At 38.0% G+C, this 23,581-nt stretch overlaps 3 protein-coding genes across 4 annotated transcripts; all 3 read left to right on the top strand.

Annotated features, from left to right (window-relative positions):
• The first annotated feature begins 298 nt into the window (after nt 1-298).
• On the top strand, nt 299-6,565 carry LOC144631210 (ubiquitin-conjugating enzyme E2 E3-like). Of its 2 annotated transcripts, none has more exons than XM_078489625.1 (7): nt 299-885; nt 1,296-1,454; nt 1,890-1,940; nt 3,919-4,051; nt 5,028-5,072; nt 5,306-5,408; nt 6,465-6,565. In XM_078489625.1, the coding sequence occupies exons 2-7, from the start codon at nt 1,312-1,314 to the stop codon at nt 6,560-6,562; spliced, it is 573 nt and encodes a 190-aa protein (XP_078345751.1). In that variant the 5' UTR covers nt 299-885; nt 1,296-1,311; the 3' UTR covers nt 6,563-6,565. The 2 variants fall into 2 exon arrangements, with proteins under 2 accessions (XP_078345751.1, XP_078345752.1); XM_078489626.1 differs by having other exon boundaries at nt 6,315-6,565.
• A 3,657-nt stretch (nt 6,566-10,222) lies between these two features.
• On the top strand, nt 10,223-13,324 carry LOC144629882 (uncharacterized). Its single transcript, XM_078488126.1, has 3 exons — nt 10,223-10,831; nt 11,418-11,508; nt 12,603-13,324. The coding sequence occupies exons 1-3, from the start codon at nt 10,292-10,294 to the stop codon at nt 12,836-12,838; spliced, it is 867 nt and encodes a 288-aa protein (XP_078344252.1). The 5' UTR covers nt 10,223-10,291; the 3' UTR covers nt 12,839-13,324.
• A 6,187-nt stretch (nt 13,325-19,511) lies between these two features.
• On the top strand, nt 19,512-22,526 carry LOC144630654 (uncharacterized). The gene has a single exon (XM_078489020.1). The coding sequence runs from the start codon at nt 19,707-19,709 to the stop codon at nt 21,939-21,941; it is 2,235 nt and encodes a 744-aa protein (XP_078345146.1). The 5' UTR covers nt 19,512-19,706; the 3' UTR covers nt 21,942-22,526.
• The last annotated feature ends 1,055 nt before the right edge of the window (nt 22,527-23,581 follow it).

Genomic DNA, 23,581 nt, shown 5'->3' with positions numbered 1-23,581 from the left:
ATAACAGTGTACAGATGAGAAGCACATAACATTTGATGTACTTTGTCAAACTCACTATGAAGCATCAACTAATTAGTTAATCACAATGGCATGTTGTTTATTATCATTTAAAATTTAATTAGCTCTCTCCCAGCTCGCAGAACCCTAGAAAGTTCCATGCATGTAAAGAATTCCTGAAATTTTTTCTTTTAGATAAATTCGTTACGTTCCTGTAGTAAGTCTGGGTCACCTGTGCAGCCAAGTTCTTAGTACCAGGTCCCCTCGACATATAATTATTCCCTTGAGTATTCTGTTGATTAGTAGCTATTCCCAAGGGAGAGCTGTCTTTTGTTCTGCGATACACAATTTCGATATCACTTCTGAATGCGAAGGCTGCGTGAAATTTGTCTTCAAGTTATTTCGGTTTTAGTCCAATAGTTTAGGCTGCTAGAAGGTTAAATTACTGAGTGTTTCTTTAGAACGTCATTTGTTAATTTGCTGTGGGCATTTGCCTTTAATTTAACAAAACATCAGATTAATGCTACTGAAGACGTCTGGAGTGGATTGAATAGTAATCACATTGCTGTCAGCCGGGCAAAGGAGCAAGATACATCCCTAATTCTTCACTTGCAAGAAACAAGATTTGGCCAAGAAACAAGGGGAACAGAATTAATCACAACAGTTCTTCAATTCAAGGAGTATAATTTGTCTCGGTGGCGTATTAATTTCATCAAACTGTCTTGATTACAAAGAAGCTACCGAGACACAAGAGAGAGGCCCACTACTCAACCGCAAAACCTTGCCAGCTGCTTCGATCTGCTTAACTTTGAAGTCGTTTCTTTGCTCATCTAAACAAGGCATTGCTCTCATATTGAGCTGAGATATTCTTCAGTCTATACTGAATGCGTAAGTATATTATTTAGTCTGATTGCGGCTTTCGTTTTCGCGAACGAAAAGGAAAACCAATGTAGGCGTACACTTGACCACTTCTTGTTCGGCTTGCCGCATCGGGGGTCTCATTTCAACCCATGTAGTTTTTTCCTCTTCTGCCTTTATACATGCCACCCTTATCAATCGTACACCCAGATAAGATCTTTTATAGTATATTTTTCTGATTTATACAATCCTGGTCGCAATATCTTGCTTAATATGAAACAAATCAGAAGTTTAGTAGTCGGTCTGCCATGCATTTTACGATCACCCGCTGTGACTGATATGGGAACAGAATACCGCCCCTTCTTGTTGTCCAGAATGTTCTCTGGTTATCTCTGTAATCTTCTGAGATCTTTAAGAACACTAAAAATCCTTAATTCCAGGTCAACTGCCCTGAAAATGTCTGATCAAGATACAGCAAGCTTACCAGGCCCGGTTAACGAGGAACGACGAAACGTCGATGGAAGCCGGCCAACGCAAATCCGCAAGGAAATTAAAATCGCACCCAGCAGACCACCAAAGACAAGCGGGGCCGCAAAGAGGTAAAGGATCGTCAATAAAAAAATATTTAATGTCGCTTTTAGATGTGTATAAAAGCTACCAAGTACGTAGATTATTTTATAGTAAAGCAGATTTTCAAGGGGAATCGCGATAAGTTTAATTTTGAAACCGAGATTGTGCCGGGTGGCGAGAGTGTGTGAACCCCCTGTAAACCGTCGTAAGAGTAATCTTTGAACTCATCGTTCTAAAAGAATCGTTTAGTTTAATCAGTCCCAGAAAAACAGATGTTATAAAGGCTTGACTATACTACATCTTCAACTTCTTATAGCGTCATTTGTGCCATGGATGGCCGATATATCGCCGATTTCCTGTACATGTACTTAGGAAGGACGATCGTGTCCCGTTATCCAAACACTATGTACATTGCAATTGTCCTCTTTGCCAACTTTATTATTTGATTTGTGTTTTTTTAACAGGATTCAGCGAGAACTGGCCGAGATATCACTCGATCCACCACCAAACTGCAGGTAAGAAAGATTTGCTGAGAGTTTTAAAACGAAGGATTTTGCTTCATATTAAAATTCCGGTCGCTATTTTCCGGTTTGTTTGCGCAAGAACAATAGCTGTGCACAGGAGAATTCATGTTGATTGTTTACAAGTTAGTCTATTTGAGCAGACATGACTGATCAGCTTACAATAAATTGAGCCGTAGGAATTCGGATTAGTTCTACCTTTATAAGGTATTTAGCGGGATATTGCAGCTAAATTATATTGCGGACAAAAATGCGTCTGAACTTTAAAACCACGTGGGATGTTTGTGATGTGAAAAGAATTTTAATTATGTGTGGGTTAAAATGAGATCAAAAACAAAGCACTAAAGTCACTTGAAATTGAATTTGAAAAGTAAGGTACACAGATTAATATCATTCTATTACTTTGCAGCATATTTACAAATACATTCTTGTTAAGAAAATTAAAATTATATCATAAGCTTATGAAATTATCTACAATTTTCCACATGTATAGTTTTGGAAGTTCAGATGTTTAAATTTTAAATGACCTTCCTGATAAGGAGTTAATTGACAGAAGTTTTATTAATTTGTATCCTGACCTTAAAAATTCAATTGTGTTTTGATTCAATTGAATTATTTTAATTAGATGTATTTAATATTGTTAGAGAAATTGGCTCAGGCTAATCGCTAAGGGACCGGTCATTATTTATGTAGAGGGGGGGGGAGGGAAAAATATGTTGGAAAGGTCAAAATTTCTGTAAGGCCCCCTTCCTCCAGGCCATGTAAGTAGCAAGTGACCCCCCCTTCTTTATTCAATATTTACGTTATGACCCCCCCCCCCCCTCACCTCATATCTTCTTTATATGCCTTAAGTAATTATTAAATGCATGTTACATACAATCTTAATTGCACACTTGTTGTGATGCACAAAGGCTGGATCAACACTTAGTCAGCCAAGGCTTCTTTGCTATGGATACTCTTCCAGCAATAGGGCAAATTTTGGACGAGTTATGTGTATAGTAAACATACCTCAATTATTAACTCCTCAACTTTGGAAAAGTGATAGTTTTTACAAATTATGCTCTCATGGTGAACACAAATGTAATAACCATGCAAAATATAATCTTTTCCAATGATTTTCCTAAAGTGTAAAAGAACTACTTTCTTGTTGTTATATCATGTTTTATTACTTCTTGGGCTATTGCAGTGATAATCATTTTGTAAAAAGAAATAATTTCAGTCAAACCAGATATTAAAGCAGATAGGTCTGGATTCTTTTAATATTTAACTAAAATTTGAGATAACAATGGAGTTTAGAGTGCAAACAGTATTTCTGTAAAATACAAATCACTATAAAAGTTGTACATAATTAGTGGAGTTTAAACAAAAGAAAACAATAGAAATAGCATAAAATTGTACAATTTAGCGTCACTGTTTCACTTATAGTGTTTGCACTCTTCTACTTAACTGTTTTACCCACCTCAAACTGCTGATCCCCCCCTAAACTTCTTTATAAAAAATTTTAGCCCCCCCCTCTTGCCACTCTGAAATAGCCTTGACCCCCCCCTTCTTTTTTCCCTCCCCCCCCCTCTACATAAATAATGACTGGTCCCTAACTGTATCACAGTTCAACTCCAGATAAAATGATTTCCGAACTAGTGCTTAGGTGTAAAATCTGCTTCAAGTCTAAACCAAACCAAAATATACAATTAAGTTTGTAACTTTTTGTACCTCTACCCTATGCTAAAATTTGGAGGTATTATAATTTTCATGAAAATTGCTATCAATAATCTCTTGTAGGTAACATATCAACATCTTTATTTCATCTCTTTCAAAAAAATCCTCATGAAAATAAGAGCATTAGCATGTATAAGTTGCTTATTGTGCTTGACATGTCAAGTTATTTAGAAGGATTTAATTAGGTACAAATCAGATAGTTTAAATGCTAAAATTCAGTGTAACTGGCTGATTTTTGATTTTTTTTTGTTTCCAGTGCGGGTCCCAAAGGAGACAATCTGTATGAGTGGCACTCAACGATTCTTGGTCCTCCAGGATCAGTGTATGAAGGAGGAGTATTTTTCCTCGATATTCAGTTCACATCGGATTATCCTTTTAAACCACCAAAGGTAAATGTATTTAAATTTCTCAAATAAATAATAGCTGTTTTCTCATAGTTGGTAAACACAGCAAATTGATATAGAAAAGGTTTCTGCCAATCAGCTTTTAATGCCTTTTATAATGTTAGAAATGAATCCAGAATGAATCTTGAGATCTCTCCTAGAGCTCAATCTATCATACAGTTAAACTATACCTGCCAACTCTCACGCCAAACCACGCTTACAAACCAATTTCTTACCCCTAGTAAAAAAATGTGAATTATTACAATCATAACCGACATACTTTCCAAAAATATGTAAACTCAAAGCAATGTGAGAAATGAAAAACTGAAACGAAAAACTGATATTTTCCCCTGAAATCTCAAAATTTTGACAAGAAAAGCATTGGGACCGAAGTCGTGTTTAGCAAAACATGTCCACACACTGGGATGTTCGGAACGTCTTTGGAATACTTCGGACGTCTTTGGAAAACTTCCCACATTGTTGTATTGTCTTCGGAAATCCTGGCACTCTCAGGATAAAGATCTCACGCCCTTTGCCCAGAAAAAGTTGGCAGGTATACTATAGTCCGTCGCATGAATACCCCCAAGCATTAGTTCACCAGTACCCATTTAAACACCTGGGTCGAGAGAGGCACTATGAGAGTAAAGTGTTTTGCCCATGAACACAACACGTACAATGACCCCATGACCAGCCAGGGCTTGAACCAGACGACTCGATCCCGAGTCCAGCACACCAACCATTAGACCACCGTGAGTGCCATTAGACACCTTCCATAAGCAGACACTTTTGGTCTCAAGGCTGTCCACTTATGGATGGTACTAGGTTCAACCTGTATAATTTAAGGTTTTTTGGCTTGAAACTAAAAATATGAAAATTTCATGTTCCAACAGGCTTGTGGCAGCTCTGCCAGCACACACTTTGATATGCACAATGAAGCAATTTTGATAATTGTAATTTTGTTTCTTTTCATTTCTGTCTTTAGGTTACCTTTAGAACCAGGATTTACCATTGTAACATAAACAGCCAAGTAAGTAAGATGTAAAATAATATTGTGAATTTTTGTGCATGCATTGCAGACCTCAAATTTGATGTAAGTCTGCAGAGAGACCTTAACTTTGCCTGTCTGTCTGTCTGTCTGTCTGTCTGCATGTCTTATGAACCTATGGTATTAAACAAAGTGTTATTTATTTAATTATCCTACAGGGAAATATTTAATATGTTTAAGCTCAGAACTAATAAAGCCCATCATTCTTGTTGCAGGGTGTGATTTGTCTGGATATTTTAAAAGATAACTGGAGCCCAGCTCTTACCATCTCTAAAGTTCTCCTCTCAGTTTGCTCACTTCTTACTGACTGCAATCCAGGTAACATATCATCACACAAACTCTGTATGGGGGTTAAGGGGGGTAAGGGGTCTGTGTTCCTGCTTTTTGTCCCTCCCATAGTGGCTCCGGCCTCTTAAATTTGTGCTTTTTTAGTGAAAAATAATATTAACCATGTTGCAAAACTGTTTTCCTTCCAGTTCACAGGACCTTGAAATCTTGCTTCCCACCTTCAATCTGTTATCTCACATGCCGTAGTCTTGCTGCACCCTAGGCCTATAATCCAGCGCCCCAGGGGGGCACTCCGGCTTGTAAATGATGGGGATGATTGAAGGATTTTTTTGGGTTTGAAATTTTTGATTTTGGGATTTTTTTGGGTTGGAAAATTTGGCAACTATTTATTTGGGTGACTTGATTTAAATAGGGTATTTTTTTGGGTATTAAAAAACGAACTAAACTGCCTTGGCACGGCCTTGGTGTATTTATGGTATGATGAATAAACAAACAAGAGCGTTCAATTTTTTAAGGTTTTCTTTGTGTTATATTATTGCCCCTCCTGGCAATTTAGGGGTAATTTGACAAGGGATTTTTTGGGGGGTTATTTTTTGGTCCAGGGATTTTTTTGGGTAATGTCGGAAGACTTAGGGATTTTTTTGGGTCCTGAGTTTTGCCTCCATTCGATCATCCCTGCCATTTACAAGCTGGATTACCTCCCCCCCTGGGGGTCCCTCCCCCACCTCCACCTTCTATGTTGTCGATTTTGAAGGGATTTTAGGAGGGATATGATTTGAATGGGGGAGGGGGGGGGGCAGGATATAGTGATTTTTCCATTGTCTAGTGTTATCCATTTGATTTCTTTGATTATAATTTTGACGACTTGACCTCAGTATTTCTTTACCCTGCAATTAAACAACAACTAACTGCCGGTATGTACTTGTTTTATTTTAGTTGATCCACTTGTCGTCAGTATAGTGATTTTCCATTGTCTAATGTTATCCATTCGATTTCTTTGACCAGAACTTTGGCCACTTGGCCAGTCTCTTTTCCCTGAACATAAAACACAACAACTAACTGCTGGTATGTACTTGTTTTATTTAGTTGATCCACTTGTTGCCAGCATAGCAAACCAGTACATGACAAACAGACAGGAACATGACAGGATGGCAAAGGAGTGGACAAAGAGATTTGCCTCATAAAAATAAAGAAGCAACACATTTATTTATAATAAATAATTATAAGGATATAAATTTCAGGTTATTGGTAAAAGCAAGCCAGTGTACACAACATGTATAGAGATTATTTCAGCTTTCATAAATATGTACTGTAATGATCTGACAATTCCACCCCGTTCCATTTAGCTCCCTTTGTCAAACAAATGATTTATTTTTGTCTCTACATTAAAGCTGATTTCCAGTCCGTACTGCGCAGACTCGGGGTTTGTTTTCGTTTTCGTTTTGAATTCGTTGAAACTCGGTGACAGCATACATAAAGTTTTTTAGTCCGCCATTACAGTTCGTTTCTTTCAAGAATTTCCGATGAGCTGAAACGTCTGTTTGAAATAGCGTCAAGGTTCTTCTACTCGTTATTATTTGTTATGCAAGGATATCTGGCGTTAATAATGAAGAAAAAGGTAAGTTTGTCGCGGAATTTTTAGTTTCGCTTGCAAACAAACCTTCGTGTAAGGCTCACATAAACATTGCAGCCGAGATTGCGCAGTACGGACTGGAATTCATCTTAAAGCACCCCTATTCTAATACAAGCACCAATAATAATAATAAATTTTTATTATTGCAATTTGTTGTTCCAGAAAATATCCATACCACCCCAGTGTTTTCTGGAACCACACCAAAAATGTATAGCCCACTTCCACAAGTTAGAAGTACCAGTCACCTCTCAAGTCTCACGGTTTTGCCGTGAGACTCACGATTTTTAGTTCAATCTCACGGTCTCACGACAAGACAGAAAAATCTTATGATAAACAGAGTCACAAGCTGTAAGGATACAACTTCTTGTATAATGTCATTTTTGGCTTACTAAGGCGATTGTCTTGCGCCAATTCTGTGTATATCCGTAGCCAGCAAAGGTATTTCATTAGTTTGTTCGCTAGACACACAATCGATAACCATATATAGAAGACACAAGTCGTGAAAATAACGTTAATTTTTGTGTTGCTAAAACAGGAAAAAAACTCTTTCTCTTAATTAGCACCTGGTTTTAGTTATTTTTGTTCGTCAGTTGATTAATCTCCCGGTTTTTACTTGAATCTCCCGGTTTTTTAACCTCGATCTCCAGATTTCCAGTTCTTTGAGGTTGAGAGGTCTGAAGTACTCCAGATATGATTAAAATTTACCAAGTTTATAAGTTTACCGGTCGGTATTTTTGAGTTGAGAACAGCTCATTTTACCCAAATCATGCAGAACAAGACAAAATTTTGATCAATTATTGCCCTGTAGGCTGTGCCTCAGACTTTGCAATCTGAAATTGTATCCTTGGCACGAAATCAAGTCATTATGCTGTACATTTGTTAAATATTTTCACAAATCAACTTATCAACAACTTTATTATTTCATACTAAGTTAAAGATTTGTTCTTTATTTTTCTTTCATTACTAATTTGATATATTTTTTTAAGAATAATAATTATAATTATCTTTGTTTGTTTAAAGGATACCGGTAACTTTTATTTTGTTAAGGGACAGATCATTATTGTTTTGAGTGGATGGTGCAAAAAAAAACACTTATCCTCAAGAAAATTCTTGTAAATACCCCCCTCCCTTTAAAATGGTCTGTCCCTAACTGGCAGATTTTCAGCTTAGTTCTTGGTGGAGCAATACACTTTCAATTGGAATTAGACCTGAATAAGATGAATGGAGAGTAAAAAGACTCTTAATTTTTCTGTTTGCTTTAGCCACATGAATTAAAAACATTTCTTTAAAAGAAAAACCAGCCTGACTTCCAGAATCACTGATTGTGAAGAAGAAAGGCAGAAATAAATCGTTTTTGGGATGTTAAAAAAAGATCCTCCCACTTTTTTAAATAGGTATTTTGCCAAGTAGTGAAAAACTCCAAACACTTTAAAACTAGTAAAACAAGCCATGTTTAACAATACCGTTAAGTTGTGGAAAAAAGACAGGCTGAAAACAGTCCAGAATTTAGCTTGCTGATGTTTAATAGTTTTGTGGTGTTTGCTTTGGCTTCTAAAATATTTTGTTTTGCCACATTTTTGGATCAATTACTTATAAGATATCAAATTATTTTGCATCATTACTGTAAGATGACTGAACCGCAATTTATATGTGAAGTATAAAGCTTGTAAAAATGTATTGTATAAAAAAATATTAATTATGACAATTATTAAACTATTTATTTCCAATAATTATTGTCCTGATAATTTTGCTTGCATGGTTGAAGTCCGCCTGCAAATACAGCAGACTGCCCAGGAACTGTGAGAAGTGGCTGTATTGGGGGGGGGGGGGGACAGGGGGGTCTGAACCTCCGGCCTTCCCGTACCTTTTACTCCCACTTCCCGTACCTTTTACTCCCGCCTCCCGCCCCTTTCCGTAGCTGTTCTCTCCTGTTTGTTCCATGTCTATTGTGAAATATAATGAAAAGTGACGAAATTTCACTCGTTTTCTCCCGGTTCCCGCCACCTTAAGAATCCCACTTCCTGCCCTCTCTCCTCCCGCTTCCCGCCCCTTTTCTCCCGGACTCCGGCCCCCCCTGTCCCCCTCCACTGTGTTTGCAAGCTACTAAGAGAAGACGTGGTTGGCTAATGGTTACACCTATATGCCATCATAAACTCTTGTGGACAAGCAGAGTGAATCTCCTCAGTTGGCTTCTGTATGGGTCACCAAATCTTCCAGATACAAATAAGAGTGTAAAGTACACTTTTTTGACCGATTTTGGGAGGACTTTGAATATTTCAGAATTAGACATGCCCGTCTTTGGTATTCTATCACAGCTATACCAATAAGGTTAAGGAAAATCTTTGAGCACAAACGTAAACAACATTTACCAATAAACAATTTGAGGTCATAGTGACGTCAAAATCTGTTTCCATGGCAACGTCATATGAGGTTAAAGATGCACTATTTTGGACCTTTCAAGGCTAATACCGGTAACTCAAAAACTGCTCGGTGAAAGTTCTTCATTTTTACATATTTTTATCCGACTGACAAAATAAACATTTTTGCAAATTTTTAAAGAAATCTGTCAAAAGGATTCGGAGCTATTTCTGACAGATTTTTTTAAAAAATTGTCAGATTGTTTATTTTGTCCTTTAGACAAAAATATATGAAAAATAAAAACTTTTACCGTCTAGTTTTAGAGTTATTAGCCTCAAATGGTTAAAAATAAGGTATCTTTGATTACTTTTGTAGTTGCCATGGCAACGAATTTTGACGTCACAGTGACTCCAATTTGTTTATTGGTAAAACCTTTACAAGGATGTTCTAAAAGTTAAACCTGAACATTACAGGTGTAGCAGCAATAGAATGCCAAAGACAGGCACATCTAAACTACTACGAGCCACCTTAAATTGACGGAGCTTCTCATTTCTGCCTTTTTGGGGGTCCACGAGATTTGGATTTTTTGGGGGATGGGGGGCGGGGTGGGGTTGGCATCCACTGGACTTAGTATCAAGACAGGTTTGGGTTTGAGCCCTGGCTAAGGGTCACTGTGCTGTGTTTTTGGAAAGATCACTTTACTCACAGAGCCTCTCTCTATCTCGGTGTTTAAATGGGTACTGGCAAAAAAAACCGCCTACGTTATTTTGCCCCGGCCCCACGAAGGCCATCCGTACCCACCCCAGTCTGCACTTCGTACAAAAATTTGCTACATTGAAACGAGGTTACAAGATGGCGGATGTTTATGTACGTGCATGAGGGCATGAGGTAGTTTTCTGGTTTTATTTTAACTGTTCAAGTCATGTTATCCCAAAGTTCTGCACTTTTTCGTCAAGCTAGAACGTTGTCATCCATCACTGCGTCGTTGTGCGTTCGGATTTGTTCATCAGGGCTTTTAAAGAATCACGGAGTCACTCAAAGCCGTGAGCCTTGTGTTATCAAGGTTTTTGATAAACTCGAAAAAAGATCCTTTCAACTTTGTTATAGAGGCCTAAATACTACAAACTGTCGTAAATCAACTGGTGAATCAGGAGACAATCTAAAGGACGAATCGGCGAACGTTTCTGATTTCAATTCAGGCTTCTTCGACGAGAAAGATGGCGAGATTTTGAGCATACAGCCTCGTTCGAAGGTTCGCTCAGCTGTTGCAGAGTACACATTTGATGAAGATGGTTACATGAATATACAGGATCTTGTAGACTTCCTAAAAAAAGAGAGCGCTGTAGATATTTGTGTGATCAAAACTAGTGGAATCAGGCAAAATTATGTTGATTACTTTGTGGTTGTAAGCGGTGTATCAACAAGACATATTCGGGCAATGGCAAAGAACCTGGAGCAACTGGTAGGTAGATATGAGGTGCTTATGGACTGGATAATAAGCCAGGACTAAGATGGATAACCGAGATATTGATGTCGTGATGTGTGGATCACACGCATCACTACCTGGGCAAGGCAGGTGGCTCTCAGCCAATTCACAGGCAGCCCGCCCCTCTCCCATCCCTGGCCGGGTGGGGTGGTACTTGGGTTTTTGGGTGGGTGTTTGCTGCCCTGGTCTCCAAATGAGCACCCTGCTTTAGAAAGAATTTGCATTCAAAATGATGTATTCCTACATTGTACATGTGTACACATAGGTTTATAAGACTGTGCTAGGGTAGACTGTTCACAGCCCTCTATTTTTCATATTTTTTCTATGGAATGAGCGCGGGAAAGAACGGCGAGAGAGCTGGATGCCAGCGCAAAATGGGAGACGCAAGGGCTCCCACTTTTTTTGCGTTGAAAAATAGAGGCTGTGGACAGTCTAGTGCTAGGGTCAAAATTAATAGTTAATTTAAAAAATGGAGCTTGTCCCAGTTTCTTTAGTACAAAAAACCAGGAGCTAGGTATTATTATTGTAAGATTTGATTTTTGTATGTGCATGTCCATCGCAGTTCAGAGGTCGAGTGTTACAGGGCATTGGAAAAGATGGGCGTGTTGTTGCAGAGGGATTGGAGAGTGACCACTGGGTAGCTTTGGATATAGGTAAGAAAAGTCAAGCTAAATTCTTACAGGTAGTATCGTAAATTGGCAAAAAAGAAGCTGAATTTGTTAGAGAGACAAATTTACGGTATTTTTTTAAAATGATGTATTTTTAGCCAAAGGTTCATTTGTTAGCAAAAAAATGGAATAAGCCCCATATGTATCTTTCATTCATTTATTTGCACCAAAATTCTGGTTTAAAGCCAAGAAGAAGGGGGATATTATAAAAAAAAGTTGTGGTTATTCATCGTGGTAGAGTATGGCAGCGTGCTTTATAAGTTCACGCACAAACCAGTCGACCTTATCGCCTGATGAAGACTAGCAGTGTGCAGTCGAAACGTCGCGATCTCCATCACATGAGACAAACGAAAAAATACCTATTTTTAAGGGGGATATTAGTTTTAAAGTGGGAGGTGCTTACTATCAAAAAGAAATTTGCATTTCAAAGATAATTAGGCTTAATTTACAAGTTACCAATAGGTACCCAGTGATACACTTGATCAGTGACAGACCCAGATTGGCTAAAAAGTTGGAGTCCCAAAATTTTTTCTGGCCCTTTGGGACTTAAATTTTTGCAAAAAAGGAGAGGGCCAATTTTCATCCCATTGAGCCTGAAGAATTTTTGCTCGAAAGAAGAGGCCATCTGGGTAAAGTGTCTTGCCAAAGAACGTAACACGAAAATAATTGCCAAAGTGCTCAAACACAAAGTTAGAATCGGACATACTTTGGAACCATTAGACTACCAAGTTTCCCCCCTCCCTTTTCAGGGTCTAAAAGGGCAAAATGTCTGATATATCAGTCTGTTTTTCGAGATTCACTGCTTGTACAATAGAATCTTGATTTCTCAACCTGGGTGGGGGAGGAAGGGGTCTCAAACCTCTAAGGAAAACGAAACTTAGAAACTTGGTTTGAGAAATTGGAAGTTCAAGAAAACGGGAGTAAAACTGCAGCGTTCGACTAAATGAAAGAAATCCAAGTAAAACGACTTTTGCTTTGAGTTATCAGGAGGTTTGAGGAAGCGAAGGTTGTTTGGGAAATTGCCATTCTACTGTAGTATATGCAACTTACAGAAATAGACAAAATTCATTGTATTGCAGGTAACATTGTGGTGCACTTCTTTCTGCCTGAAGTAAGAGAGGTTTATGAACTAGAGAAACTGTGGACGTTAGGTCCTAAGTACGACGACCAGACAAAAGCTATGCTGGAAGAAGAGAAATTTCGACAAGCTACTGAGTTCGGTATAAAGTTGGACAATCAAGATACTGAGCCTGATGAAAAACCGGATAATCCTGTTAGCGAACCGCTTGGTCTGGATGACCCATCTCGCTACTGAGCTTGATGCATTCAGGTGTATTCGGGTGAATTGGATGTATGTGTTTGTGATGTTAATAAATGGAATGGTCCATGGGTGTAAAAACAAGCTAGCTACCTAGTTATGAGAAAGAAACAATTGTGTTTATCAAAGTATTTAATATTAACGCGACTTAAATTAATACAAATGTAAGTCTGAGCAAAATAGTTCAAACTGAAAAAATTAATGTAAATACAATGAGAGTGTAATACTATCCAGTTGAATTTAGTTTATGCTAATGGCACACTTTACATTAAAAATCAAAACTTTAGTACAAAGAAAGGACCGAAACACTCAGATTGCTTGATTTTCGAACATTGCGAAACATTTTCAGAAAATTTTATATGAAGTGTTTAATTCCCTTAAAATAGAACTGCTCAGAGATTTCCAACCAAACTTTGCCAGTTGGTTGTTTACCTTAACGGAAGTTAAATTTTGAAATAAAAAGGGGGTCAACGTATTCGTTTAGGAGCAGGAACACCTTGTAATTACCATAAAATTGCTTATATTTCCTTTGCGAGTACTGGCAAAGTACACGTTTTTGGTGATAATGTATTATTCTGCCATAGAAATTGATCTGTATTCATTTTATAGAAAGAATTTGGTCGCTACTTTCGAACTAAGGGAAAACATAGGCACGCTAAGCGTGCAGGAGTTATTTTTTTCAATTTATGGGGTGGCTTGGGGTGAGACTGGGTGATTGTCCTGTTGGGATGGTATATGTCATGGGTTGAGCTATTTGTGTATGGCGGCCCACGGTGTCACTTTTTTGCATAAAATTTGCTTGCAAACATTTAATAATATTTTAACGTGCACTTTAATACGTCAGAACTGTCTTATTCAATACGTGACTTTTCATCATTTAATTGAAAAACAAGAACTAAATTATTATTAACAAGGCTAAAAAGTTATAAAATTTTAAAAAGAAACCAAACGTTTTCGACTCGTTGTACCCTGATGATGACAACAAGTCGAAAACGTTTGGTTTCTTTTTAAAGTTTTATAACTTTTTAGCCTTGTAAATAATATTTTTACCTGTTTTAGCGACGAGTGGCAACAATTTTTTAAACCCTCTTATTCCGGCATGGTAGATTTGTTTACTTAGCTTTTCCAGCCCCTGAAGAAGGTTAGTTTTGTCTAGCCGAAATATTGGTCAATAAATTTTTTTTTTTAGCTGTCCGATCAGCCTTGCATTTAGTTTATGTTACCTCTTCCTACCAACTTATTTTTTGCCACCCAGATTTTGGGTGGCCAAGTGACCAGCCGCAACCAGGGAGGAAAAGGAGACAGGTCCTGTGAAGGAAGTTGGGTTATGACTACAAAAAGTGTTGACGTCGACGTTGAGAAGGTCAAGTTTTGTTTATAATCCAGCGTTCGGCGCTCGACAGGGGTATTTCCAAGGGTATTTTGCAGAACGCAGAATGATGGCCAGCGGCATAGAGTGTGAAGCAGGGAGTCCGGCGGCTAAGCTCCTGAATTGTGCGATTTTTGATACAAGCACCAAACTTTGCAGGATTACAAGCATTCACATACTAATCAATTTTCGATATAGTGCCAACTCCAACTTCCTATTTTCAGATAGTAAACAGCGATTAAATTTTGAGCCAAGAGGCCCCTCCCCCAGAAGTACTTCTTATTGTGCTTTAATACACTTTTTATTGTAGATTTATTTCAAAAATACAGATATGAATGCTTTAAATTAGGATTACAATTGTTATTTTGTAACCATCTTTTTAATACCAATAATTTACTAGGAAATTATTGCATGGAAAAAGATTTTTCGTTCCCCGCCCTTTCTGCTCCCTCGTGTCTTCCGTTTTGCGCTAGCGTCCAGGTCTCTCGCGATTCATTCTGCGATCCCAGCGTTCGCCGTTTGCAAACAGAAGGGGTATCAAATGGTCTTTGCGAGCATTTGTGAGCATGCAAGCACAGCGTTTTTCTTTGCGAGCGCAAGCACTGACAAAAATTAGCCTTGCGAGCAACGAGCACTTTTCAAAAAGATACCCCACAAAAAACCTAGCCTGCGCCGCAGACGTAACTTAACCCCGGTCAGGATTTAGTTTCGTCGGCGGCGCAGGCTACAAAAAACCGAGCATGCGAGAACTTGTAAAAATGTGCGAGCACGAGCAAACGAGCACCCACTAAAATTTTGCGAGCATTCTGAGCAAAAGCTTAATTTTGCGAGCACTGCGACATTTTAAGGGACCATTCATGACCCCTAACAGAAGAAAAATAGGAAAATATAGAGGGCTGTGAACAGTCTAAATTACAGCATTTCATTCATTGTACGTGCGACTTGGTATCACTGCCTGACATAATAGTATTTGTCTATAAACCAGGAAAAAACAAATATTTCACGAAATTTCATTGATTTTAATAAATTTCAGTTTCCATGGAAACTGGTGTTTTTCGGGCTTGGCACTATATCTGAAAAAAACTTCTGTTGGTGACCACTTTCATTGTGCCAAGTTTCACGCTTGTACCAAAAAGTGCACAATTCAACTAAAATTTCAAACTAAGCCGCAGGACTAAGGTAGGTACATCATATATGATGAACTGATATCATGCATGAAGTGATGAAATAACATAATTAAAATTGTTATTAACGCTAGAAGTTTCGGTTCAATGTTACCGACGTTTTGGCAATACTGCCTTCATCAGGGTGAGCAAAAAACCGTTTGTTATTTGCACTCGTGTGCAAACTATACAAAAACTGTTCGCGCGCGCCTTGATGTGCACGCTCGCGTGAAGCTTGAACGATAGACCTTAGAGCCTCTCTATGGGTATTTCCGAAAAAATCGAAGATCACCGCCGAAAAAAAGAAGATCTCAAGATTGAAGCGAAGATCTGGAGTTGACCAAAATTCACGTGATCAAATTGAACAATATAAACCTGTCAAAACTCGTAAACACTACAGAAAATATCTGGAATTTCTGAATTTTGGCATTTGACCAGATTTCAAGGGAAAAAAAAAAACGAAAATCTGCTTAAAAAAACCGAAGATTTGAAAAAAATTGCGAAGAAAACGAAGACCGTGGGTACCCATAGAGAGAGTCTGGAGAGGCTCACCTGATGTCTCACCACAGGCAGACAACCCTCTGTGTTTGAGCCCGCGTGACGTAAATGTCACGATACGCGCTATTTGATCTCTGACATACGTTCACTGTAATTTGTAACGATTGACCTCAGCTTGAGTCAACTGATCGTGAGAAATGCTCCATAAAATACTGAAGTTTGCATCTTCTGGCGATTGCAAAGTTTGATCAACTGTAAGCCAAATAAATAAAGTTCACTTTAAAGACACTTGTCTCTTTCTCTTACTTTTGTTGGGGGCGGTGACGGCCAGTGAGGAATTAACGCACACAAACGATAAAAGGTAAGTGAACTTACCTATTATCTGGCTTACAGTAGATCAAAGTTTGCAATCGAAAGATGCAAAATTCAGTATTTTATGGAGCATTTCTCACGATCAGTTGACTCAAGCCGAGGTCAATCGTTACAAATTAGCCATGTTCGAAACGAGTGGGGACTGGGTACAAATATTTAATATCGATTGAATTGAAAAATTGGACCTGTCATCTGATAGTCCAGTCCCTTGAACCCAGGCACGGGAAGAGAGAGTCCTTAAGGTTCCCCCAGGGGGAAAAACTGGCGCATGCGCATGCCAGTTATCCTGGACTCTCTCTTCTCGCGCCATTATTCAACCCCTATAAAGGGCGCGCGGAAGGGAGAGTTCAGGAACTGGACTAGTCATCTAAAAGACCATCCAAAAATTAGTAACTTAACCAAACTTGAGAGTTATTGGTTTAAACGCAAATAGGCTTTTATAGATTATGCTCCTAAAAGTGGCATATTATGCTACTAGCAGTGCTCAAAATTTTGCCAAATTATGCAAAAATTATGCCAGAATTCCCAAATTATGCTTCTGATTTCCGAAATTATGCTCACAAAATGACGTAGATTCTATACATAGAGGTGCGCAATAACGACACCAAATTATGATGTTTTTTAAATAAACTGTTGTTGTAAATTTATTTGTGTTTATGGCAGTTTATCACGGCCGTCAGCTGTCCAAATTAGCTGCTCGCATCTCTAAACCGTTTGTAAAATGCCTCCAACGACTTAACAATCACAATTGTATAGCTAAAACACGCATTGCAAGAACAAACTACCTACATTTCATTTATTTCTGTAGAAAGTACACCATATTTACTACATTTTATGAATTTATGCTCCAAAAAGTGCTAAAAATTGCTAATTATGCCGTGGCAGTGCTCGTTTCACAAATTATGCTTTTTAGCTCCAATTATGCCAAAAATTATGCTAGCACAATCTATAAAAGCCTAAACGCAAAGGCATGGTACTCTTTTAAAAAGCGATAAAATAAGAAAGCTAAGTATGGATTGGATGGACAGCTGTCTCGTCCCCTCCAATTAGGCCTTTCTCGATTATGCTAGTAAAACTGGCATTTAATGCTACTAGAAATTCTCGCATAAAGCCAAAAAAATGCTAAAATAATGCCTGATTTCCTTAAAAAATGCCACTTGATTTCCAAAAAATGCTTTATTTTATTTCAAACAAAACGTACAAACTTTCACATTATATGCTCATATCAACAACAGGTGATACTTAATAATTGTTTGTTTATAAAAAAAAAATAAAAAAAAAATATTAATTTTTTTAAAAAAAGAAATAATAATAAAAAAAAAAACACAAGTAACACAACGCACAAACAGTCGAAACAAACAGAAAACAATCAAATTATGTAATCAAAATTGAGAAACTTTAGGATTATTTATCCTTCTTAGTTCTGAGTGCTGAAAATCTGGATCACAGTCATAAAAAGTGACAGAAAATGCTAGCAATTCTTTTTTGAAGAAAAAACGAAAAAAATGCTCGTTTTCCCAAAAAATGCCGAAAAAAATGCTAGCATAATCGAGAAAGGCCTACCTCCAATCCATACTAGGCCCTCTTATTTTAACGATTTCTAAAAGTGAATGATACCTATCCAGGATTTGTTTAAACCAATAACTCTCAAATTTTGTAAATAAACTAATTTTTGGATGCTCTTTCAGATGTCAGGGTTCATTTTTCAATTTAATCAATTTTTAAAATTCGTGCTTAGTCCCCTGCTCGTTTAGAACATGGATAACTACAGTGAACGTAATTTATGAGATCAAATAGGGCGTATCGTGACATTTACATCACGCGGCATCAAACACAGAGGGTGTGTTACCTTATCATGGTTTTCGACGCCATCTTGACGACTAGGCAAAGCAGGTAGAAATTACAATGCTTGTATGGTAATCCGACGGCAAATATCTTCTACAAAAATTGAATTCTAGACAAATTATGAAATATGTTTATTAGTGAACTGGACTCACTACGCTTAAATTATGAATTGTAAAGTTAAGATGCTTGGCAGAAGTTTTTATTCGCCAAGTTTGAAGGTCGTCGCTGGGCTATAAAGCATTTAGTCTCCCTCGCAGCCGTTTTTAGTGTCGTCGCGAAACATTCCTCCCCACAATTAAATGGCTGCTCACATTTGGGGTGGAATGTTGCGTGACGACACCTGGACGACACTAAAAACGGCTGCGAGGGAGACTATAAAGCGTTCAGTTATTCAGAGATTCCAACCCTCCCGATTTGATCGGGAGTCTCCCGATTTGATGCGTTGCCTCCCGCTCTCCTGATTTATATCAGATTCTCCCGATTTATCATGAAATTCTGAAAACAAGAGAAAAATTGCTAATTTTTAGTACTTTTTGCGATCTGAGTGTAGCAAAAGTAAAGAAAAGTACCAAAAATGTTTGTGAAAAGAATAAGGACCTTATATAATAACTCAGAAATGATGTCAAAATGCCGGAAAAATTTCTCGGTGGAACATGCTTCCAGATAGAGGCGCACACCTTCAGCGCTAAAAATACTCCCTTTTTTCCTTCAAAAAGGGTTGGAATCTCTGAGTTATGTTTTTAATATCAAAGGTGAAATTTTAACGTTAATTTATAATTTCACATGTGAAATTATAAAATTGCCATGGCAACGTAGTTAGCTTTCGGAATAAAAGAGTTTTTAAAGCTTAAACTTTGTATATTTTGCTCATCTTAGCCAGCTATATTTGAAACTTTTTGTAAACAGCAGAAAGGAGTCGAACAAAGGTTTTCTTCAAAGACTAAAAAACTTGCGAACTTAAACAAAATGTATGCTTTCACGCTCGGAGTTCGCGATGCAGTATACCATTCAAAAACCTAAGATTCCAAGCGTAATTTGTCACCTATGATATTAATATGAAATCAAATGGTATACTCGTGAAATTAGGAAATAATTTCACTTGCATTTTGTCAAAATTCTTGTAATTTCCCTCGCCTAAAGGCTCGGGAAATTATTAGAATTTTGACAAAATGCGCGTGAAATTATTTCCTAATTTCACTCGTCACCATTTGATTACCCATACTAATTTTTCACAAACTAGTGACATTCCGTTACTCCTACATGACGTAGCTACTTGTTTCACTATATACCGCTGGCCATCATTCTGCCTTTTCGCTTATACCCCAACTTATACCCTCCTCCCCTCCCCCTGCCGTGCCCCCTGCCATCGACCCTGCATTTGCCTGTCGTTCGGCGCTTTACGTACGAATAGGGATGTAAAGCATAGCTGCGTTTTGAACTAAATATTAAAATATTTAGTTCGATCGATTGTGCAATCAGCTCGCTAGCCTCGTGTTTCATTCCCTCGTTGTACAGCGTTGGGAAAGATTTCCGCACAGGACATAATTAATGTAGGTCCTGTGCGGAAATCTTGCCCAGCGTTGTACGGTTCGCCTTCAACCGTTAAAGTCACTGAAGTATGAGCGATCTTTTAGGTGTTGAGGGAAGGAAAGCTGTGAATGCTTGTGTAAAGGTGGCAACATTTGGAACACCAGAACCTCGAAGATACAGCAGAAACAAAGCGCTTAACAGGTTGTGGGATTGCTATGGGGGTAAGCTACCCAATCGTACGCTTGACAGTCTTGGCAAGGATTTAGATCCAGTTCTTCTTCCAGAAAGAGATCACAATGGAAACAAAAAGAAAGACTATGACATTAAGGACATTTACGAAGCACTTGAGCAGTTTGACAAGAGAAAATTTGTCGAAATAGGAGAAAGCTCAGAGAAAGTTAAAAAACGAAGGAATGATGTTTTGACAGAGTATCAAGAAGTCTGCAATGGAACAACAGCTGCTACTTGTTATTCTAAGCATGTTGCTGAGCGCCGAGTGAGAGACTGTTATTCTGGTAACTTCCCTGGAGATGTACAAACACTAAAGCTTAATTTTAATGGTCTTAAGGAAGATCCAGAGGGACCGTATAGCATTTCTGATATTCACAGTGCGCTTGTTTGTGTGGACAAACGCCACGTTTTAAAATATCCAGAGCCAGAGGAAGATGCAGGATCTTATACTAGAACATTAAGAAAGTTCATTCATAACCAAAGAGTGAGTATTAAAACAGAATATCAAGTCGAAGTGACTGATGGAAAGTATGAGGGTATTCTTATTGATTTTCATGATGGATGTGTTTATTATGATGTATCATATCAAAAGAAAAAGGCTACACAAACGGAACCTGAAAGAAAAAATCGGATATATTCCCAGGATGAAGCAGAGCGCCGAGTAAGAGATTGTTTTGTTGGGAGCATTGAGGGAGATGAAAATATACTTCCCATCGAGTGTCATCCTAGCAAAGATAAATATCAGATATCTGATATTAAACATGCACTTGATTATTATGATAGCAAGATGCTTGTTGTTAAGGATCCAGAATTTAATGAAATGATTCAGAGGATCAGTGAAGTTAAACTGGAAAGGAAACATAAAAAAATGATTGAGGCGATCCGTGAAGTTGATGAATACAGGGCTAATGAATTACAGCATGATTATGATGAAATGAACCAAAGGATCACCGCTAATGAAAACAAGGCGGCTGAATTGCAAATGATTATTCAGAGGAACCGTGAAATTGATAAAAACAGGGCTGCTGAATTGCAAATGAAATATGATAAAAAGATTCGGGCAATCCGAAAAGCTAATGAAAACAAGGCTGCTGAATTGCAAATGAAATTCGATGAAAGGATTCGGGCAATCCAAAAAGTTAATGAAAACAGGGCTGCTGAATTGCAAATGAAATATGATAAAAAGATTCAGGCAATCCGAAAAGCTTATGAAAACAAGGCTGATTATTATAAAAGTATTCCGAAGATCACTGTTGAGGAATGCAGGGCTGCTATTGAACGAGAGTATAAGGAAGCAACTACCATCAGAGAAATTGATCATGGTTCAGGGTTCATAGTTCAAAAGCATTTTGTAATCACCAATGCACATGTTGTGCCTGCCAGTGGTGAAGATGTTTATATTTACAACCAAGCTATTGACCCTGTCCTCTGTGAGGTTATTCACTCTGAAGCAGTTACATGTATAGATTTGGCATTGCTTTATTGCAAAGACCTTAACATAGGTAAAATTACACCATTGCAGTTGTGCAGGTCTGACCATGAACTGTTGCCAGGTACATCAATCTTTTCTTTTGGATATCCCTTTTTTCACACTGGACGTAAGGCACTTCTTGTAACTGGCCCTGTTTCAGGCTTTTCTAAACCCTATGGGCAGGGGGAAATTTCACCATTGGTGATATTAAATTGTCCTGTCAGTCATGGCAACTCAGGCGGCCCATTATTGCATCGCATCAATAATGAAGTAAAAGTGGTTGGTGTTATATCAAAAAAGCACATGAAAGACATTTTAACACCATACGAGAAAGAAACTATTGAAAAAATAAAAGAATCACATCAAACAAGTGAAATTACTGATCTGAAGCACAAGATCAGAGGTGCAGAAGATGTTCGTAAAAAAGGTGAAAGGCCTGATCCTTGTCAGACACCATTAAATGTACTGACACTGAAACTGTATGATGCTTTAGAAACCCACTGTCAGTTTGTTTCAAGTGAAGCCATACCACAAGATACATTGCTTAAATTCCTTAGAGATGCAGCTGTGGCTTACAGTGGGTCTGATAAAGAGGAGTTGGCTCTCTTTGCAGGCCTGTGAAGTCCCCATGCACTTTCAGTTTTTAGCCAATGTGCCTTTGTAGGTTAATGTGGAATTTTCTAGGCAAATTATGATGCAGATTATCTTTTATTTGAACACTGTAGTTCTTTTGTGCTTTTAGCAAATCTCTAGGGTTTTTGCATTTTTATACAGGTTAGCAAATTTTTAATTGCAGTGCTATTGTGGTTTTTTTTCCAAAAATCACTAAGGTCACTAAGAGTAGTTCCACAGTGTATACATATGTGGGTTAAGGTGGTACATATGGCTGAAGGGCAAAAAAACTTTTTTCTCGCAGTTTGGCTTATATTGTACCTTTTGTGTAGTTTTGTTGTTATTTTCGGAGTGGAGATTCAAGTTCTGCTGTTATACAGCCTATATTAATCTTGTAATTTACAATATTACAGATGTGTTTGCCTGCCAGATAAATGTTAGTTTTAATAGTTTTAAGTATTAATCTTGAATATATAATTAATTTAGTAAGGTAATTTAAATAAGTTAAGTAATAATTAATCATTTGTTGTCTAAAAACACGGCTTGATGGAAGAGAATGTAATATGAATTGACACCGTGTATAAATAAAGTTTACCTACCTACCTGAGTGTATAACTGCAAAATGGCTTGCATTCTCCCCCTCATCATTATTATTATCATAATCATCATCAAACTGGAATTTTTTGATGCCCCCTATCGACCCTAACATACTTTGCCTTACTTTTGGACAAATTCTCCAAAATCCTCCAATTCCCCAAACATACTCAAAAAAATCGTGACCCCCCCCCCGCAAAAATATCATCGTCCCCCCCCCCCCCGTCTCGGTAAATTACGAACCCTCCCTACACACAATCCTGTGCATTCCTGCATACGTTCCTTTTACCACGGGGTGCCCAGACTCACGATATGACCACTCGGTCAAAAATGGCGGCGGCAAAATGACAGGGATTTGTATGAACGCTGTACGGGTGGCTATATGCCCGGCAGCTGTGCTAAAGCTGTTTTAAATGGACCAAATTCTCAGCAGTCAGAAATTTTCACAGAATTGAATTTCCACTGAAAGGTTCTTTCAATCTCCTTAGCAATTCCAAAAATTTTGTTGGTTTTCCAGTTGACAAAAAATCCGAACTTGGGCATACCATAAAACGGTGGCTTCCCTTCTGTCCCCCGTGCACCCATGCTTTTTGTCGTCCGTAACAGTATGCGTTCTCATCTCCATGTTTTCGTGTCTCCCCAATGCGTTCTCTTGCATTTCCTGTTGCATATGCGGAGTTTTCCGTCTTGCGTTGCCCTTTGTGTGCGTTACACGCAACTTTGTGCGTTTGTTGGACCAGTCATCAATGGTTTGCTTCTTATTTAGATAATCGAACACAGATTTGTCATATTAATTCTTGTAAGTCAACTCCGAAATGTCTAAGATGTGGTGTTCCCCAGGGAACAATTTTGGTACCTCTTCTGTTTTTGACTTACCACACTGTCTGACATATTCGGAACCCAATATTATAAATTATCGCCTTAATCACGACCTGAGAAATGTGTACGAATGGCTGTCTGCTAACAAGCTTACTCTAAATATGACGAAAACTGAGTTTATGCTTATTGCATCAAGGCAGAAGTTATCACAATTTACGGAAAGTCCCTCTCTTACT

Source organism: Oculina patagonica, chromosome 11, assembly GCF_052425735.1.
Source record: "Oculina patagonica isolate OP01 chromosome 11, crgOcupat, whole genome shotgun sequence".
In the NCBI taxonomy this organism is placed as follows: Eukaryota; Metazoa; Cnidaria; class Anthozoa; order Scleractinia; family Oculinidae; genus Oculina; species Oculina patagonica.
This window is presented reverse-complemented; position numbering and strand designations above follow the sequence as displayed.

Coding starts and splice junctions, on each gene's coding strand:
- LOC144630654 (XM_078489020.1), top strand. CDS start 19,707: ATGAGCGATCTTTTAGGTGTTGAGGGAAGGAAAGCTGTGAATGCTTGT.
- LOC144631210 (XM_078489625.1), top strand. CDS start 1,312: ATGTCTGATCAAGATACAGCAAGCTTACCAGGCCCGGTTAACGAGGAA. Junction 1,455..1,889: donor ACAAGCGGGGCCGCAAAGAG/GTAAAGGATCGT, acceptor TTTTTTTAACAG/GATTCAGCGAGAACTGGCCG. Junction 5,073..5,305: donor ATTGTAACATAAACAGCCAA/GTAAGTAAGATG, acceptor TTCTTGTTGCAG/GGTGTGATTTGTCTGGATAT.
- LOC144629882 (XM_078488126.1), top strand. CDS start 10,292: ATGTTATCCCAAAGTTCTGCACTTTTTCGTCAAGCTAGAACGTTGTCA. Junction 10,832..11,417: donor CAAAGAACCTGGAGCAACTG/GTAGGTAGATAT, acceptor TGTCCATCGCAG/TTCAGAGGTCGAGTGTTACA. Junction 11,509..12,602: donor CTGGGTAGCTTTGGATATAG/GTAAGAAAAGTC, acceptor ATTGTATTGCAG/GTAACATTGTGGTGCACTTC.